Raw genomic sequence first — 20,407 nt, forward strand, 5'->3', positions numbered from 1 at the left:
GAGATAGTAACCTCCCATGATGTGCTTGTCAGAGTGTCAAGAGTTTTCTACTTGAATAAAAGGGAACACATGGTGGTATGTATCATTTGTAGAACCAGGAGAAGAAACTGATTGGGGTGGAAAGATGATTAGGTTTTAAGTATTTGGAGTTGGAAGTGTTAAAAAGACATAAGTTTTACAAACTTGTGTTTTTTTGTTTTTGTTTTTATTTTTGGTTTGGTTTGGTTGGTGTTGCTGGGGATTGAACCCAGGACCTTGTACAGCATGCTAAGCATGTGCTCTACCACTGAGCTACCTTCCCAGCCCCAAACCTCTAGTCTTAACATTAAGTTCTTGCCTGCTTTTGTCTAGTCACTGTCTGTGTATGACTTTTAGAAAATGCTTAGCCAGGAGTGGTGGTGCACCTATAATCCCAGCTACTTGGGAGCCTGGGCAACTTAGAGAGACCCCATCTCAAAATAAAATAAAGGGCAGCTCAGTGGTAAAGTGCTTATCTTGCATGGGCAAGGCTCTGGGTTGATTGAATCCCCAACACACACACACACACACACACACACACACCATTAAAAAAAAAAGTAGAAAGTGCTTAAACTATTAAAATAGAAGAGTCATTTACAAGTACTTTTTCCATTGTTCCATTGTGATGAATGTAATTATAAAGTTAAAGTATGAATTGCTTTTGTCTGGCATAGGTGGGAACAAGAGCCCAATCAGAGAGAATTCGGACATATAATTTCACACAGGATAGAGTCACTGACCACAGGATAGCATATGAAGTTCGTGACATTAAGGTAATACTATTGACTATGCTTTATGTACCTTTGCTTTTCAAAGAAAGTATAATCAATTCTGGAGAGTTGTGTCTAAAATATTACCAAGTAATTTTAAATCACTAAGCCAATTTTGCTTAATACCCTAAAATTTACATTTTTATTAGTTTGCTGGTAAGAAATATGATCTTTCTGCCACTTTGAAATAGTTATATTTTAAAATTCCAAATTCTTTGTTATACAATCACAACATATTGAATATACATATTGAATATACATGTATGCATATATTATTGGGTAACAAATTGCCACAAATTTAGCAGTTTAAAACAATACTTATTCATTTTCTCATGCTTTCTATAGGTCAGGAATCCAGGTACTACTGAACTGTTCTCTCCTTAGGGTTTCACAAGGCCAAAAGCAAGGTGTTATGAAGGCTACATACTTTTCTGAAGCTTGATATCCTCTTCCAAGCTCATATCTGTGTCAGAATTCTCTTCAGTTAAGGACTAACACTCCTACTCTTTTCCTGGCTGTCAGCTGAAAACTGCTCTTAGTTCCTAAATACTGCTGGAATTTGCTTGCCATGTGTCTCCTAAATAACCTCGCCCATTTAGCATCTCTTTTATCTATTTTTGCAGGAAAAGCTCAGGCCTTTTTTTTTTTTTTTTTTTTTCTTCAGTGCTGGGAATCAAACCCTGGGTTTCTTGCATGCCAAACAAGCTCTCTACCACTGAGCCACATCCCTAGCTGGCTCAGGCCTTTTTGAAGATCTCACCTGATAAAGTCAAACTCACCTAGATAATAGTTCTCTTGATTAACTTAAAGTCAACTGATTACTCACCTAATCTCTGGGATCATATGCCAACGTATTTACAGGTTCTGTCCGCATTCACACGGTATACAGCAGAGAACATCTTATAATTCTATTTTCCATACTGCATATTCATTAGGTGTTACAGCTGTGTATTGGGGAAGAGACCCTGTCTAGATTTTTTGAACAATAACCTACCTAAATGCCATCCAGCCAGCACTACTAACAATAATACATTAATAATGAAGCACAGGGCTAGGATTGTAGCTCAGTGGTAGAGTGCTTGCCTTGCAAAAGGGAGGCCCTAAAAGAAATAAATAAATAAAATTAAAGATGTTAGGGACTGGGGCTGTGGCTCAGCAGTAGGGTGCTCACCTAGCATGTGTGAGGTGCTGGGTTCCATCCTCAGCACCACATAAAATAAATAAATAAGATAAAGGCATTGTGTCTGACTACAACTAAAAAAACAGATATTCTTAAAAAATAAATAAGAAGTAAAGATGTTAAAAAAAAAATGAAGCACAAGAAAACTTCCCTTTTGCTGCCACTGAAGGGGAAAATGAAGTGGTTCCCATAAAGGACTGTGTGGACAAGGCCGGAGACAGAAAGCTCTTATCTTTTTCTTTGGTTCATCTAATACCTAAAACCTCTTTCACTTGATTCCATCCTATTATATTCTCCAAATTAAAGTTTAAAGGAAAATGTCTGTGTTTTTAATATATTTATAAATATCTTTGTATCTTATGTCACTTCTTGCATAGGAACACAGCAGCCATGTCAAAAAGGATGAAATATTTACTAACTTCCCTTTCCTCAGGAAACACACAGGATTAACTAAACATGTTTGGTCACATCGTTCTAGTTACACCATATAATTTTGGTTGTTTTTCTGGTAGTGGTAATAATTTTCCCTGAGACACTCACATTCTTATGGCCAGTAATATCTTTTAGATGGGCCTGTAGGCACAAAGTATAATATTCAGTTGTGAAACAGAAAGGTAACTGGCTTTTTATCTATAAAATACCTGACTATGGACTATGTACTAACTATGTACTAAATATGCCAGACTCAGAAATAATAAGAAAAAATTGTATTAGGTGTTCCAATAATCACTAACCAGCCTATTTGAAAAAAGGAAAACACATTAGTGAAAGGGAAAAGTTTGAGAGTAGCATGAAAAAACTGTATGAAAACATTGAAATCTATATGAAGGAGGAGAGTGGTAGGTGGGGAAAGGGAAGATATTGAAGAGTACAAAGTTTTAGTTAGACAGGAAGAATAAGTTTTAGTAATATATTACACAGAATGGTGACTATAATAAATAATGCATTGTATGTTTCAAGATTGGGGAAAGTAGGGGCTGGCAATATAGCTCAATTGGTAGAGTGCTTGCCTTTCATGCACACAGCCCTGGGTTCAATCCCCAGCACCACAAAAAAAATTAATATAAAGATTGGGGAAAGTATAGATTTTAAGTGTTTTCACCACAAAAACAATGATAAATATGTAAGCTGATGGGTTTGATACTTAACTCACTTTAATCATTCCACATTATAAACATGTATCAAAACATCGCATTATGCCCCATAAATATATTATTATTTGTCAAGTAAAAATAAAGTTTAAGTCCATAAAAAGGCAGTAAAGCGACTAGTAGGAATGAATAATTTGGGGTCTACATTAATACAGATATGACTGGAAAAGTGATGAGGCAGGTACAGTGGCACACACTTGTAATCCCAGCAGCAACTTGGGAGGCTAAGGCAGGAAGAGTTAAAAGCCAGCCTCAGCAAAAGCAAGGCACTGAGCAACTCAGTGAGATGCTGTCTCTAAATAAAATACAAATAGGGCTGAGGATGTGTCTCAGTGGTCGAGTGTCCCTGAGTTCAATTCCCAGTACCTACTCTCACCCCCCACCAAAAAAAAGAGTTCAATGAACACTATGTAATCTATAACCTAGATTCAACAATTGTTAACATTTTTGCTATATTTGCCTTCTCTTTCTCCCCACTTCCTCTTTTCTGCGTACAACTATTGCTGCTGAATCATTTGAAAGCAAGTTGCAGACCTCAAGAGACTTTTACCCTAAATATTTCAACAAAAATATTTTTTGATTACATAAAACCTCTAGATTTTAAAACCACTGGATTTCCCATTTCAGGGAGAAAAACCTGTTGAAAATCACTTGCAGATTAAATCATGTAAATTTGGAGGGTTGGCACAGGAAAGGTGGGCTGAAATGGTCTGAGGTGGTGCCCTCTGAGCTAGATCCAGAGGATTTGGCAAGGAACACCATTTATGCTAATGTGGCAACAAAACATCTGCCCGATTAAGGCATTTCAGTCTTCTTTGCCCTTGGGAATAAGATACGAATGAAAAGAACAGAATTTTCAGGATAAGAATAAAAAGCCTTTTTTTTTTAGGGTACAGGAAGAGAAAGAATTCACCAAACAAATCCTCCCAAAGATGATTTGAAAACCCTAGAATGGTGTCACAAAAAACAAGAGAAAGAATATCAGAGAAGGATGTGGTCAAGTTTCAAAAGTTCATTAGGATCTCTCATTGTTTCCGGAGTTATAGGAAAGATCCAAGTCTTGGATTGATTTTTAAAACAAAATCCAAATTTAAACAATTAATTCTATTTGCTCATTTTAAAAAATATATATTTATTTTTTAGAAGTAGTTGGACACAATACCTTTATTTTATTTATTTATTTTTATGTGGTGCTGAGGATCGAAAGCAGGGCCTTGCATGTGCTAGATGAGGACTGTACCACTAAGCTACAACCCCAGCCCCTATTTGTGCTTTTGCATTCATTTTGCCCCTAAAAAAATCACTGCAAACTGGGGATCTTCCCCTGTTAGCAGTTTTATTCATTATATTATAGAACATGAGTAATCCTTTGTTGCTATTAAATATTGACGGTAAAGAAATGAAATTGGGCTAGGAGTTGTAGTTCAGTGGTAGAGCACTTGCCTAGCATGCTCAACTCTGTGGGTTTGATGCCTAATAACACACACAAAAAAAGAAAAGAAGTATAAACTTAACTCTTCACTTTATTTATTTTTAATAATCAGGTGTGTTAGTCAGTTTTCCATTACTGTAACAAATACCTAAGATAAATAAGCTTAAAAAGAGGAAAGGTTTATTTTTTTATTTTTACTTTTTCTGGTACTAGGATTGCTTTACCACAGGACTGGTAAAGCCAGGGTCCCTGGTATCAGCCAGTGTCTTGCTAAATTGCTGAGGATTTCATTAAGTTGCTGATACTGATCTCAAACTTATAATCCTCTTACCTCAGTCTCCCCAGTCTTTGTGATGAGGACAGGTTTATTATAGCTTGGAGTTTTAGAGATTTCAGTCTATGGCTGATTGGTCCCATTGCTTAAGACCTGTGGTGGCACAGCACATCATGGTGGTTGTTTGTGGCAAAGAAAGCCGTTCATCTATGGCATCTAGGAAGCAAAAAAGAGAGACAAGTGTCCCACAGTCTCCTTCAGCAGTGTGTCCCTAATGACCTAAAACCTCCCACTAAGCCACACCTCCCACCTTCCAATAGGGCCAAACTGGGGACCAAACCTTTAACACATGGGCCTTTGGAGGAGGGTATTCCAGATCAAAACTATAATATCAGGTTTCATAATAATTACCTCTTTTACCAGGGATTTTTATGTGGTGAGAAAAGCCTGGATCAACTAATTCAGAGACTACTTCAATCAGCAGATGAAGAAGCCATTGTTGAACTTTTGGATGAAAACCTTAAATCAGCAAAATAAATATTTGTTTATTCTTTATTAGCATATCAACAGAATGGTCCTATATCAAGAATCAGACTGAGTATGTATACGGTGTCAAAATACATTCTACTCTAATGTATAAAGAACAAATGTATAAATGTATACTCTAATGTATAAAGAACAAATAGAAAAAAATTATGTAAGTCAAAAAAAAGAGTCAGACTGAGACATAGGAATCTTTATGAATATTCATAGAATACAGCTATAAGTACATAGTACTTATAGATTTTTTTTTAATGAATCAGTCACATTTATTGACTTTAAAGGTTTAAGTTTTAATAAACAACCTGAATTTCCAAGTAGAAAATAAGCTGTTATTGAAAAGAGAAAGAGTGGACTGGGGCTATGGCTCAGTGGTAGCGTGCTCACCTAGCGTGCGCAAGGTCCTGGTTTCGATCCTCAACACCACATAGAAATAAATAAACAAAGTAAAGGTATTGTGTACAACTAAAAAATAAATTTAAAAAAAGAGAGAGAAAGAGTATTGAGAACTGATGTGTAATATAAGACAGGTCACTTGTTCTCTCATGCCTTTTCTTAAACAAAACAACCAAACCTTTTTCATCTACCACAGGAAAATGTAAAATTTAGTGATATCAGATTTATACATTATTTGTAAACCTCTTTTTTAAAGACAAAGTATTGTTAATTATGTCAAAGTTAGGACTTAGACTGCTACTTTTCAACAAAAATTGTGAAGAATATGAGTCACTCAGCATCAATGAGCATCTCTAGGATACAGATTATGCCCTAGCATTTGATTGCTAAATGAATTCTATATTGTATGAACTAGAGGCCAATATTCAACATAGACTTTCTGCTTGCTTGTATTTCTTATTGTTCTTTGGGTCAACTTAATAAGCATCAACAGATATAATATGAGTAACTCATTGTGATCTATTTCATGCAGTGATATATAAAACCCAATGCTTACCTTAAAGAGATTTTTGTTGGATAATTAAACTTCTAACAGCCACTGCAGTACATTTAGCTCCATAGAGACAGCACAGGGCAAATGAGAGGCAGACTGATACCATGTGACTCTGTGCCTCACTGAGGAAAATCTGATAAACACAGTCAAAGGAGATCCTAAGAAGCTGAGAGCAAAATGTCATATGTGCTCTGCAAACTTGTCAGAGTGGAAGAAGAAGCACCCGGGCACTTCAATTTCTGAGTTTTCTAAAAAGTGCTCAATGGCAAAGGTGGAAATGAAAACCTATGTCATTTCTAAAGGGGAAAAAAAAAAGTTCAGGGATTCCATTATACCCAAGAGATCTCCTTCTTGTTCTGAGTTTTGCCCCCCAAATCAGAGGAGAACATTTGGGCCTGTTGATTGGTGATGTTGCAAAGAAACTGGGAGAGAAATGTGGAATAACAGCTACAGGTAAAGAAACTTAATGAAAAGAAAGTGCAAGTTGAAAGAGAAACATGAAAAGGATATCACTACCTACCAAGCTAAAGGTAAGCCTGAAACATAAAAAAAAGAGTGGTGAGGGTTGGAAAAAGCAAGGAAGAGGAGGAAGACAAGAGATGATAATGAATAAGTTGGTTCTAGTCTATTTCTAATGTCTCTTTTTGTATAGTTAACACACTAACAAATATGTCTTTATATAGCCCTGTCCTGATGGTATGTCCAGTAGCCACTAAGTTTGCCTGGGGCTTGTAAATTGGCATGGAAATTTAAAATAGGCTTTTGTTGGTGCATAGCACAAATTAGTTACATATGGGGATGGTAGTCTTTTCATCCTCATTATCTCTGATCCATCTTCTATGAAATAATTGTTCTGTTAACTGACTACCACTCCAACTGCAAAAAAAGAAAAAAGTTGCAACTTTATTACTGACATTGAATGCTTATAAGTAAATACAATATTTTTATTACTTAAATAAGTTACCAACTCTAACACAAAATGATAGGATGTTGTTCTGAAGAAGGGTTATTTTAGATATATTCTTCAGACAGACTATTAAGATCAAGTTCTAAGACTAATGTAATTATTTGGAAGAAAAGATGGGAGAAAAATGTCTTCTCAGGTTCTTATTTCAAAAATGTTCAAGCATACAGAGAAGTTTTAAAAATTAAAATTTTAGGTGATTTATTATACACTGTTTATCTAGATTCATCTAGAGTTAACATTTTACCCCATGTGGTTTTGGGGGAGTTTGTGGGGTTTTTTCTTTTTTTTTTTTTTCTGCTACACATACATACACTACACTCTGTGGTCGGGCTTTTTGATAGTTGTAGATTTCATGAGACTGCTCCAAAATATTTCAGCATGCATCTTCTAAGAGTAAGCATGTTCTACAAACTCATAACTTTTTTTTTTTTTAATTTTTTATTGTGGGTTGTTCAAAACATTACAAATTTCTTGACATATCATATTCCACACTTTGATTCAAGTGGGTTATGAACTCCCACCTTCACCCCATACACAGATTGCAGAATCACATCAGTTACACATCCATTGATTTACATATTGCCATACTAGTGTCTGTTGTGCTCCGCTGCCTTTCCCATCCTCCACCCTCCCCCCTCCCCACCTCTCCCCTCCCCTCCCCTCCTCTCTCTCTACCTCCTCCACTGTATAACCCTGAGGGTCTCCTTCCATTACCATGCAATTTCCCTTCTCTCTCCCTTTCCCTCCCACCTCTCATCCCTGTTAAATGTTAATCTTCTTCTCCTGCTCTTCGTCCCTACTCTGTTCTTAGTTACTCTCCTTATATCAAAGAAGACATTTGGCATTTGTTTTTTAGGGATTGGCTAGCTTCACTTAGCATAATCTGCTCTAATGCCATCCATTTCCCTGTAAATTCTATGATTTTGTCATTTTTTAATGCAGAGTAATACTCCATTGTGTATAAATGCCACATTTTTTTTATCCATTCGTCTATTGAAGGGCATCTAGGTTGGTTCCACAGTCTTGCTATTGTGAACTGTGCTGCTATGAACATCGATGTAGCAGTGTCCCTGTAGCATGCTCTTTTTAGGTCTTTAGGGAATAGACCAAGAAGGGGAATAGCTGGGTCAAATGGTGGCTCCATTCCCAGCTTTCCAAGAAATCTCCATACTGCTTTCCAAATTGGCTGCACCAATCTGCAGTCCCACCAGCAATGTACAAGTGTACCCTTTTCCCCACATCCTCGCCAGCACTTGTTGTTGTTTGACTTCCTAATGGCTGCCAATCTTACTGGAGTGAGATGGTATCTTAGGGTGGTTTTGATTTGCATTTCTCTGACAGCTAGAGATGTTGAGCATTTTTTCATGTACTTGTTGATTGACTGTATGTCCTCCTCTGAGAAGTGTCTGTTCAGGTCCTTGGCCCATTTGTTGATTGGGCAAACTCATAACTTTATTATCATATCTAATAAAATTAACAATTATATATATTACAACATAATAGTTATCACTTACAAAAATTTCTATATCTGTTTTAGCTAGTTTTATCCAATCCAGGATCCAACTAAGATTCACACATTGCATTTGGATTTATCACCTTGGTTTAGGTTAATCCCCTTAACTTTCTTCCCCATATGACATTGACTTTTTGAAGCTCAACAATGGCAGGAACATTTGCAATTTATTCTAGTCAACACATATCCAATGAAAGGCTGGAACTTCCCTTCCTTAGAGCATTTACTAAAAAGGTAATTGTAAATATGTATCTCTTGCAATTCAAGCATCTCTCTCAAGGACCTGAGTCATTTTTTTGTAATGTAATCATCAAGAAGGACAGGGCCTCTGTCTCAGTCTGTGGGTGGATTGAATCCCAATTTTGGTCACTGCAGCTAGCAGACACCGTTGGCTTCGTTGCATGTACATTGACTAACCCTTTGGACTATTTCACTTCTCTACTGAGCCCTTGTATCCTTCCCTCCCTCATCTTCCTTAAAAATTCCTAAACTTGGCTTGTGTGGTGGCACATACCTGTAATCTCAGCAACTCAAGAGGCTGTGGCAAGAGCATCACAAGTTCAGCCAGCTTGAGCAAGTTAGTGAGACCCTGTCCCAAAATTTAAAAAAGGGCTGGATATGTAGCTCAGTGACACAACACCCATGGGTTCAACCCCCAGTACCAAAAAAAGAAAAAAAAAAATCCCAAATTAATTTTGCACAAATCTGAATGGAGCTCAGCTCTTCCACCTACTGTCGGTTTCTTTTCACTTCTTCAATATCTGTCTTTATTCATCTTTAACAATTTGGCTAGAACATAATGAAACATTGGGAATTATAAAACAGCAGGGTTCTCATTCTTCTATATTTATCTTTTGAATATTTTTTTACATTTGCAATGCTGAGCTGAAACTCAGGCCCTTCCATATACTAGACAGGAGCTCTATCACTGAGCTACATCCCAGCCCAGCTGGCTATCTTTTTAAAAACCCTTCTTCAGAGTTGAGAGATTATTTAATCCTAATTGAATCAGTGCCATTTAGGGTCAGTGTTGTCCCCTAAAATAACTGATATTGTAATATTGTAACATTGGTCCACTTTATGCTTTGAATATAACCCATGCTGCTCTGCCACTGCAACTTATTTTTAAAGTGGATATGTTTCTTTCTCTTTCTCTCTCTATGCTCCTCCCTAACCTCTCCTCCTCCCTAATCTCAGGAGAAACAGGATTACCTTTCTTCCCCATCCTAGACAGAGTTATTTATCCCTGAGTACACACTCACCATAAAAACAAAAGTAATCCGGACTTTGAGGATGGTACCAGAAAATCTCATAAATGGCTATCTCCCAAGTTTACAAGTGAATTATAACTCCAGACAGAGAACACATGGAATGTAGCCTTTGAGTCACTTCTTTGAAAGCCCCCTGTTCCTGCTGATTGGCAGATTCACAGCCTTTGGGACAGGAGTTCCTTGTGTTTTTCCTTTGCTAGCAAAGCAATAAACCTTTTTCCTTTTTCTCAAAACCATGTCCTCGTTATTGGATTGGCATCAGGGACAAGGACTGAGCTTTTGGTAACAATATCTCTGGAGAATTTGACTTAATTGAAAAGAATATTGAATTGAATGGAGCATTACAGAGTAAAAGATTTTGTTTTCAAGCATTTTACATAACATTTATCCAAAGAAATATGCATACTAAATATTCTGTGAAACAATAAAAAGGAGATCATCTGATAATTCATTGTATTATGTCAAATATGAGATTATATATAATTTTTTAAATTCTACCATTTTTCTTCAAGAAAAATACTAACACAAATCCCAAAGCATGATTTCTGGAAAAAAAAATTGTTAATTTGAGAAAGTAAAAAGTTGTAAGAGGGAAAGCAAGAGAAGGGGGTATTGATTTCTTTTTTTTTTTTTAATTGGTTGTTCAAAACATTACAAAGCTCTTGACATCATATTTCATACATTTGATTCAAGTGGGTTATGAACTCCCATTTTTACCCCGTATACAGATTGCAGTTCTTACCATCCATTCATGTGATAATCGATTTAACATTCTATACATGCCCAGGAAGGGAGGGGTCTAAGAGGGGAAGGGGGGGAAAGGGAAATTGTTTCTTCAGCCAAAGTGAGAACCTAATGTGTCCAGTTGTCCTGCTTTAACCAAACTGTGGTACTGTCCACCCTTCTCTTGCCTTTCCTCTTCCTCCAGCTTTGACTTTTCCTTAAAGCTACAATTTACGTGGAGGAAAAAGGAATGAAACCTCTGATGTTGATTCAGTAGGTCTGGGGACTGTGATTCTGCATTTCTATCAAGCTCTCAGGTAATGGTGAAGATTGCTGATCCACAAATAATACTTGGAGTAGCAAGGATCTAGATGTCTATTATTCAGCTAGGGAGTTCTTCCTGTTGTAATGCACCTTATTTTCATACTGTGAGATTCAATTAAATTTGTAATACTGCTTCATTTAGTAGATCTATTAGTTTTCCCAAGCACAAAGATAAACTTGACATCTTTAGGAGCTGGGTGCAGTGGCACAGGCCTGTAATTCCTGCTGAGGTAGGAGGATTGCAAGTTTAAAGCCATCCTTAGCAATTTAGGGAGGCCCTGAGAAGCTAAAGGAGACCCTGTCTCAAAATTTTAAAGAGGGTTGGGGAGATTCTCAGTGGTACAGTGCCCCTGGGTTACATTCTCTGGGGATGAGGGTAGGGGAGAAAGGAAGTCTGTAGATGCTATTTAAAAATTAGAGTAAGAACAATACCTGTGGCAGTGCCTGACTATGCACACCTGATATTGGGTTGCTAGAGTCAGGTGAGAGAAGGTGATAGTTAATCCCTTACAAATGGTACTGAAGCCTCAATTCTGAGGTCAGCTCATGCTGTGCTTTTATGGGCCTCTTATGAATCAAAGCACGTAAAGATTGCTATACAGGCCAAATGAGTGAAATGTGTTACAGTGGTGATGAATGGGTTCCTGAAAACAAAGTCCTCAGATACTTAGACACCAATGTGCAGAAACACAGAGGTCTTCAAAATCCAATCAGGAACAAAATTCAAAGATAAAGTTGAGAGGCACTGCCCCAGGAAAGAAGACATCTGGTCTTCAAGTAAAAATTACTGGGCTTAGTAGCATATGCTTACATTCCCAGTGACTCCTTATTCCCAGTGACTCCAGAGGCTGAGGCAGGAGGATTGCAAATTCAAGGCCAGCCTTGGCAACTTAGCAAGACTCTGTTTCAAAATAAAAAGGGATGAGGATGTAGCTTAATGGTAGAGCATTTAGGTTCAATCCCCAGGACCAGAAAGACAGGTCACCCAGAAATGGAAATGGTGGAGTATAATTGAGACACCTTAATCTTCTCAGAAGGGTCCAAGTAGATGTGATTGTTGAAAACATGAATGGAGATGAAGTTAAAGATTCCTGGAAAATGAAATGATGGCTTTTTATGGTTAAGAATAAATTACCAGACAAACAGCTCTTTACATCTTCTTATCAGAAGAATGTGGATTCCGTTGCAGAGAATGATGCAAATTACAAGAAAGCTCAAGGAAACAGATAATAAGGAGCATTCGAGTAATAAAGTTGTGGTAAGAAAAAAAGAATGCTTGAATGTTGGGCACTCAACTACTCTACAAATTTGAAAAACCCGGTTATGCAGATCCTTGCACATCATCCAGAGGCACTCAAGTTCCCTTATGGTGCACCACATCTACTGAATAATTTTCATGAATTGGAGCAATGTTTGCCTATATAACTCTAGATAAGAATCTTTCTTTATGACTGGAATATTTTTATGATGATTTCCTAGCAAAGAAGTTTGCAACCTTGTTTAGTGCCAGTAATTATGAAGGGGCTCCTCTGAGAGTATATATAACTTACAGTACATAAAATATATAGATCTGAAGGGTACAGTTCATTGGGTTTGGCAACTGCACTCATTCACCCGTGTCATCACCTGCCCAAACAAGAAGGAAACACTTACATCAGCCCTGAAAGTTTCCTCATTTTCCTTTCCAGTCAATCTAGCAGTCTGTTAAACCCCCACCCCTCACTCGAGAATCGCGGCTGCTATTATGATTTTTATACATCAAAGCTTATTTTCACGGTTTTGGAACTTCACATAAATGATCATCCAATATGGACTCTAGTTGAAATGGTCATAGAGTATGGACTAATTTATCTCATTTCTTTTACACAACATTAAATTTTTGAAGAATTTTCTATATTATTGCATGCACCAAAGGTTATTCACTTTTGTTTCTGAGTAGTATTACACTATACAAATATACTACTTTTTAAAAATTCTCCTATTGAGGTACACTTGGATTGTTTCCAGTTCTGACTACTATAAGTAAAACTATTATGAAAATTCTTATACAAGTTATTTTTTTTAATTTGGCATGTGTGTGTGTGTGTGTGTGTGTGTGTTTCCATTCCCCTTAGGCAAATGCCTAGGAGTGAGGTTACTAGGTGTTTAAAATAAACTACCAGAGGGCTGGGGTTGAAGCTTAGTGGTAGAGCGCTTGCCTCTCAAGCATGAGGCCCTGGGTTCGATCCTCAGCACCACATAAAAATAAATAAAAATAAAGATATTGTGACCATCTACAACTAGAAAAGAAATTTTTAAACAAAATAAAAGGAACTAACAGAGTTTTCTTTATATAGACATATCCATTTATATTTGTGTTATTAATAGATGGGGGTGCTGATGGCACCATATCTTCAATATTTAGTATTATCTTTTAAAGTTTAGCCATTCTGGTGGTGTGCTATTTTCTCATTTTGAATCTAATATGCATTTATATGATGATGAATGACATCAAGCATCTTTTCATGTTTATTAACCCTTAGGTATATGTATTATGGTTATATTTCCAGATTATAACTTACTTTTAAATTTTGTTTTCACTGCCTTTTATTAGAAGCTTAAATTTTTGTTGAAGTTCACTTTGCCCTTTTTTATGATTATTATTTTTCTTGGTCCTAAGCAATCTTGGCCAACACCAAAGTAATGGAAATAGTTTTGTGTGTGCGGGTATGTTGGTGTGTTTGTGTGTGTGTGTGTGTGTGTGTGTTAGAAATTTTACATTTTATTTGCTTTTCCATTTAGTACTAAGATCTATTTCAAATTAACTATTGCTTAAGGGGTCAAGGTTAATTATTGTGTTGCCTTCTGATCCAGTTATTCCAAAACTATTTAGGAAGACCTCACTTTCTCCATTTAATTGCATTTCTAAATTTAACATTTTAAATTCAGCTTTCTAAAGTTTAAAATTGAGTTTCTCAGTTGAACCAGCTGTGTTTCAAGTACTTAACAGCTACATATGCCTTCTGAGTACTACATCAGTCATCAATCATCATGTAACAGGAATCTTCACGCTTTGAATATAAACCTTGCTGCTCAACCACTAGCACTTTATTTTAAAACTAATATTTTTTTCCTTCCTCTTTCCCTCTCCCTCTCCCTATCTTTGGCGGAAGCAAGATCAACCATCTTCCTGTCCTAGGCCAGGTTATCTCTCCTTCTAGTCTCCAACCACAGGAATGAGGAATCCACCAGTTGACTTAAGAAAAGGCTCTATCTCAAGGCTACTGCTTGAATATAAATTATGACTCCTGATTACTTTTGTGTCTCCCCTTTAAAAGTCCACAGTTCCCCCTGGCAGTAATAAGCACAGCGTCTTGCTCTCCTTTGCTAGCAAAGAAATAAAAACTGCCTTTTCCTTTTTCTCAAAACTTTGTACTCATTATTGAATCAGCATTGGGGACCAAGACCAAGCTTTCGGTATCAGTCACAGATCTTACATTATTTCCAAGTTGCAGTAATCTATGGGAAAGCAGAGAACCAGGTCTAATAAATATTTTGGGTTCTGTGAAAGGTAATCTAAACCAAATGCAGTAAGGGGAGATTAAGGAAGTTAGAAATCAATTACTGGACTTATATCTAAAGCAGTCAAATTCAAGCAGACAGAAAGTAGAATGAGAGTTGCAGGAGTTAGGAGAAGGGGTGTTATTGTTTATTGAGTTTCAAGTTTGCTTGAAATGAGTCCTGTAAAATAATGATGGTGATAGTTGCAAAACAATGTGAACACATGTAATACATACTTAAATTTTAATGGTAAATTTTAGTTGTTTTTCACTGACATTTTAAAAAAAATTTATAAAGTTGCTTTCCCCCTGGTTGGGGTTCAATGTAGGTGAATAATGTGTGTAACTAATGATGACTAACATAATTCTGTCTAGTATATTTGAGGGATACCCCCAAACATCACTTTTTATGTACAAAGGAGATACTGAAGCACAGAACCCAACTTAGTTTAATGTCTCTTCCTGGACTATTTTGCTGTATGCCCTATTCAGCTGATAAGAAGGAAGAAGAAAATATGTTGAGGGTTATTCTCCTGCTATGTGTAATTCGCCTATGCATGCATTACTGAAATTTTTTTTCATAAGATAATTGTAACTCATGGAAAACTAGCAGCAGGAGCAGTCATTGATTTTAAATAAAAGTTTCCAAAAAAAGTCATTTTCTAAATGCTTGATTTTGATAATTTAACTAATAGATTTTAAAATAATTGGGTAAAGCATAGCCTGTACTACATTAATTCAAAGAATGTCAGGGCTTGTATGAATACTGAACTCTGAAAATCTGTACTTTGTGCTCTTGTACAGTACAAGATGAGTTTGTTGAAATATTTTGATTTAAATTTCTCACTAAAACTCCTTAATGAATGCAATTGGAGAATCATCAATTGATTGGTAGATTAGCAGCCCGAGGTGAAAGGATTAGCAGCGCGAGGTGAAAGGTGTTATATCATAAGACTTGAAAACATAATAAGGTTTTTTTTTTTTTTTTTTTTTTTTTTCTCGGTACCACAGGTTGATCCCAAAGAGGCTCAGCCACTGAGCCATGTCCCAAGCCCTTTTTATTTTTATTTTGAGATAGGTTCTCGCTAAATTGCTTAGAGCTTGCAGAGATTGGCCTCGAACTTCTTCTTGCCTCAAGTCTCCCAAATCACTGGGATTACAGGCATGAGCCACCACGCCGTGCACGGTAGGACAACCCCTGTAATTACCAGTGGCTCCGGAGGCTGAGAAAGGTGGATGGTGAATTCAAAGCCAGCCTCAGCAACTTAGGAAACCCTGATTGCAAAAAGAGATAGAGATAGAAAAAAGAAAATACTCTTGTTCCTCAGAGATAGTAATTTGGTGAAAGAACCAAAGTACTATGTTTATATGCCTAATTTCTATATTTGAGGTCATCTAAAAGTTCTTCTTTAAGACCACAACTTAGTCATCTAAGACTTCCTAATGGATTTACAGATCTCCACTAATATTTAAAATATTGTGAATACCCTTTACAAACTTTCAAAAACAGTACAATTAAAAATTGTAAGTTATCTTTTTAGATATTAACAGCTTTTATTATTAATATTAAGGTTCGTGGTTTCAAATTACTAGATGCCTTAAATTCAAAAATAAAAGTGAAAAATGGTTTACTTTATATTCTAGGTAAGCCTAGGACTTTGTTAATTATTCTAATAAAAAAAAATCAAAACATCCTTTGTAATTTATATCATTCAGTCTTCAACAACCAATGAGATATTGTTTTATTTTACAAAGAAGATAAAACAATTTCAAAAAGAAGTCACATAATCAGTGAATAACAAAACGAGGCTTCAAATCTGGACTTCAAAGCAGTGCTCTTAACCATCAAATTCAGAGAAATTAACGCTTTTTAGTTCTGTTAATGCCATCAATCAACGACAGGAAACTTCGCAGCATTACACAAACTACGACTCCCAAGATGCCACGCGACTTCTGTCCGTCAGCCTCTGCCCGGGAGTCTGCAGAGCCCCCAGCATGCTTTGAGGCACGAAAGGCAACCTGGGAGCGGTAGTTCTCCCGAGTGCCTACCGGTATCGCCAGCGCGGCAGTGGCGGTCCTTGAGGCTCCAGCCCGCGGTCGTGTGAGGGCAAGCTGAGGTGGAAAAAGGGCACGGAACGGAAACGGTGAGTCAAGCACTGTTTACGCGATAAAGGGAGGCGGCACCGCAGCGTAGGGTTGAGTTAAGTAAGCGTGGCCAGTCTATTCTGGGACGCTTCTGTTTTAGCGTCAGCGAGCGAAGGTTGAGGAGGAGCCAGAGCCGGGTGCCCGCAGCCGTTCTCGCCCTCAGCACCCCGCCGCCATCTCCACCATGCAGTCCGGGGAAGACGCTCCGCGCTCTCGTCGCCTCGCCAGCCCCCGCGGTGGAAGGCGGCCCAAGAGGATTTCCAAGCCTTCGGTTTCGGCCTTTTTCACGGGCCCTGAGGAATTAAAGGACACAGCTCATTCTGCAGCCTTGCTGGCACAGCTGAAGTCCTTCTACGACGCGCGGCTGCTATGTGATGTGACCATCGAAGTGGTGACGCCTGGCAGCGGGCCTGGCACGGGTCGCCGCTTTTCTTGCAACCGCAACGTGCTGGCAGCTGCATGCCCCTACTTCAAGAGCATGTTCACAGGTGGCATGTATGAGAGTCAGCAAGCAAGCGTGACCATGCATGATGTGGATGCAGAGTCCTTTGAGGTGTTGGTCGACTACTGCTACACAGGTCGTGTGTCCCTGAGTGAGGCCAACGTGCAGCGCCTGTATGCTGCCTCCGACATGCTTCAGCTTGAGTATGTGCGGGAAGCCTGTGCTTCCTTTCTAGCCCGCCGTCTTGACCTCACTAACTGCACTGCCATCCTCAAGTTTGCTGATGCTTTTGACCATCACAAGCTACGATCACAGGCCCAGTCCTTTATAGCCCACAACTTCAAGCAGCTCAGCAGGATGGGTTCAGTTCGGGAGGAGACTCTAGCAGATCTGACCCTGGCCCAGCTACTAACAGTCCTGCGCCTGGATAGTCTGGACATAGAGAGTGAGCGTACTGTATGCCGTGTGGCTGTGCAGTGGCTCGAGGCTGCTCCCAAAGAGCGGGGTCCCAGTGCTGCAGAAGTCTTCAAGTGTGTCCGCTGGACACACTTCACTGAAGAAGATCAGGACTACCTGGAAGGACTGCTAACTAGGCCCATTGTGAAGAAGTACTGCTCAGACATTATTGAAGGGGCCCTGCAGATATGCTGTGGTGACATGCTATACAAATCTGTAGTGCCAAAGCCAAATAGCAGCAGCAGCAGCAGCAGCAGTTCTGTTGTATCTGTAGCAGATAATCCACCTCAGAGACTGGGTATGTGTGCCAAGGAGATGGTGATCTTCTTTGGACATCCCAGAGATCCCTTTCTCTGCTATGACCCATACTCGGGGGACATTTACACAATGCCATCACCTTTGACCAGCTTGGCTCACACTAAAACTATCACCTCCTCAGCTGTCTGTGTCTCTCCAGACCATGACATCTACCTAGCTGCCCAGCCCAGGAAAGACCTCTGGGTGTATAAACCAGCCCAAAATAGTTGGCAGCAACTGGCAGACCGCTTGCTGTGTCGTGAGGGCATGGATGTGGCATATCTTAATGGCTACATTTACATTTTGGGTGGGCGAGACCCTATTACAGGAGTCAAACTGAAGGAAGTGGAATGCTATAGTATTCAGAGGAACCAGTGGGCACTGGTGGCTCCTGTTCCCCACTCCTTTTATTCTTTTGAACTAATAGTGGTTCAGAACTATCTTTACGCTGTCAACAGTAAGCGCATGCTGTGCTATGATCCTAGACATAATATGTGGCTGAACTGTGCATCTCTTAAACGCAGTGACTTTCAGGAAGCATGTGTCTTCAATGATGAGATCTATTGTATTTGTGACATCCCAGTCATGAAGGTCTACAACCCAGCTAGGGGAGAATGGAGACAGATTAGTAATATTCCCTTGGACTCAGAGACCCACAACTATCAGATCGTTAATCATGATCAAAAGTTACTGCTTATCACTTCTACCACCCCACAATGGAAAAAGAACAGGGTGACTGTGTATGAATACCATACTAGGGAAGACCAATGGATTAACATAGGTACCATGTTAGGCCTTTTGCAGTTTGACTCTGGCTTTATTTGTCTCTGTGCTCGTGTTTATCCTTCTTGCCTTGAACCTGGTCAGAGTTTCATCACTGAGGAAGATGATGCACGGAGTGAGTCTAGTACTGAATGGGACTTAGATGGATTCAGTGAGCTGGACTCTGAGTCAGGAAGTTCAAGTTCTTTTTCTGATGATGAAGTCTGGGTACAGGTAGCACCTCAGCGAAATGCACCAGATCAGCAGGGTTCTTTGTAAATATTTCAAAACAAATGTTTCTACTATGTGGAATGTATCATTAAAAGATACCTTTTTTCCTGAAAACAAAAAAGTTGATCAGGACTACAGATTTGGTTTAGAAAGGGTAATATTTTGAAATGCTAATGTACAAAATTTAAACAGTTTCTGAAATCAACCTATTTAATAATTTACTGTGCTAAAAGTCTAAAATTAAAATGTGCAAAAATTAACTACATAATTGGTTAGGATGCTTGGTGGTTTTTTTCATTGTTTTGATTAGATAGAACATTTATATTTTGTTTATTCTAATTTAGTCTGAAGTTAATTTTTAAATTCTGTTTACAGTGCCACAATTCTTTTTAATTTGTGTAACAGAAAACTGGACTAGGAATTGTTTGAGGGCTTTTGAAGGTGTATATTTTCCTTCAGAATAATGAAAGTGGTAGATTTACAAAATCTTTTAGAGAGTTTTTAGTATTCTAAGCTGAAAATAGTTTGTTAGAATTTAGTTTGCTTTTCTCCATTTTTGCAAAGAAAAAAAATTGGGTATATGTATTAAGGTTACTGAATAGTGATTTCATTTTGATAATGTGTAGAAAGACCTTACAAGGTCACAGAAAGTAAAAAAAAAAAAAAAAAAAAAATCAGGATTCCACTACTTAAAGGCATTTTAGCTTTTATCTTGGGGGGGTGGGGGCAGCGAGATATAAAATGTATATTTACTAAGTTTGACCAATTTTTCTATATCTTGAAAAAAATCCGGCAATAGCGTTACCAATTATTTAAATACCTTTCTAAACCAACCAGCCAACAAAAACTAACAACAACAAAAAGCAACTTGCTTTATAAATTTATAGTTTTTATTATACCTGATAACATGCTTCATTGACTCAGAGGAAGAACCCTTTTTCACTGGACATATAATTGGGGAATATAAATTTTTATCCACTGTTCATGCCTTGTCTTAAAAAGTTTATTTGCTTCCCTAAAATATTTTGGTGTATAGTTTTAGGGTTCATCTTAGAGGATTCTTTAGCAGGAAGTGATCTCTATTCTTTACTGTTTTTGTGAAGTAATATTCGGTCTGAAAATATGTATAAACTAAAAAATGTATTTTATTGAGATCAGTAGTTAACAGTGTCTATCAACTCTAAAATCAAGTGCCAGCAAAGAACTTTAAAACTTTAAGCTGTGTATAAAAACTGTTTTGTGTAGCATTGAAATATTGTCAGTTTTGTAAGTCACTGTAAATGTTCTTGATTATCAGCTTGAAGGTATTTTTGTATTAAAAGTTGACAGTTAAAGAACATAAGTGAATGATGGCATTTGGGGCCAATAGTGAAAGTATGTTTCTTTGAAAATATTTCCTAAGCAGTGATATATATATATATAT

General features: G+C 37.8%; 2 protein-coding genes across 5 annotated transcripts in view; both read left to right on the forward strand.

Moving 5' to 3' along the window:
- The window catches only part of Mtrf1 (mitochondrial translation release factor 1), a 55,698-nt gene extending 50,318 nt beyond the window's left edge, over positions 1 to 5,380 (forward strand). For all 4 annotated transcript variants that reach the window (XM_048800979.1, XM_015484333.2, XM_015484332.2 and 1 more), the window contains 2 exons: positions 693 to 791; positions 5,249 to 5,380. In XM_048800979.1, the coding sequence (XP_048656936.1) occupies positions 693 to 791; positions 5,249 to 5,362 (213 nt within the window). In that variant the 3' untranslated portion in view covers positions 5,363 to 5,380. The remainder of the gene's footprint in view (positions 1 to 692; positions 792 to 5,248) is intronic.
- An 11,266-nt stretch (positions 5,381 to 16,646) lies between these two features.
- The window catches only part of Kbtbd7 (kelch repeat and BTB domain containing 7), a 4,806-nt gene continuing 1,045 nt past the window's right edge, over positions 16,647 to 20,407 (forward strand). The window contains exon 1 of the mRNA XM_015484334.2: positions 16,647 to 20,407. This exon is cut by the window's right edge and continues 1,045 nt beyond it. Within this exon, the coding sequence (XP_015339820.1) occupies positions 16,981 to 19,032 (2,052 nt within the window). The 5' untranslated portion in view covers positions 16,647 to 16,980 and the 3' untranslated portion in view covers positions 19,033 to 20,407.

The sequence above is a fragment of the Marmota marmota genome, unplaced genomic scaffold (assembly GCF_001458135.2).
Source record: "Marmota marmota marmota unplaced genomic scaffold, marMar, whole genome shotgun sequence".
Taxonomy (NCBI): domain Eukaryota; kingdom Metazoa; phylum Chordata; class Mammalia; order Rodentia; family Sciuridae; genus Marmota; species Marmota marmota.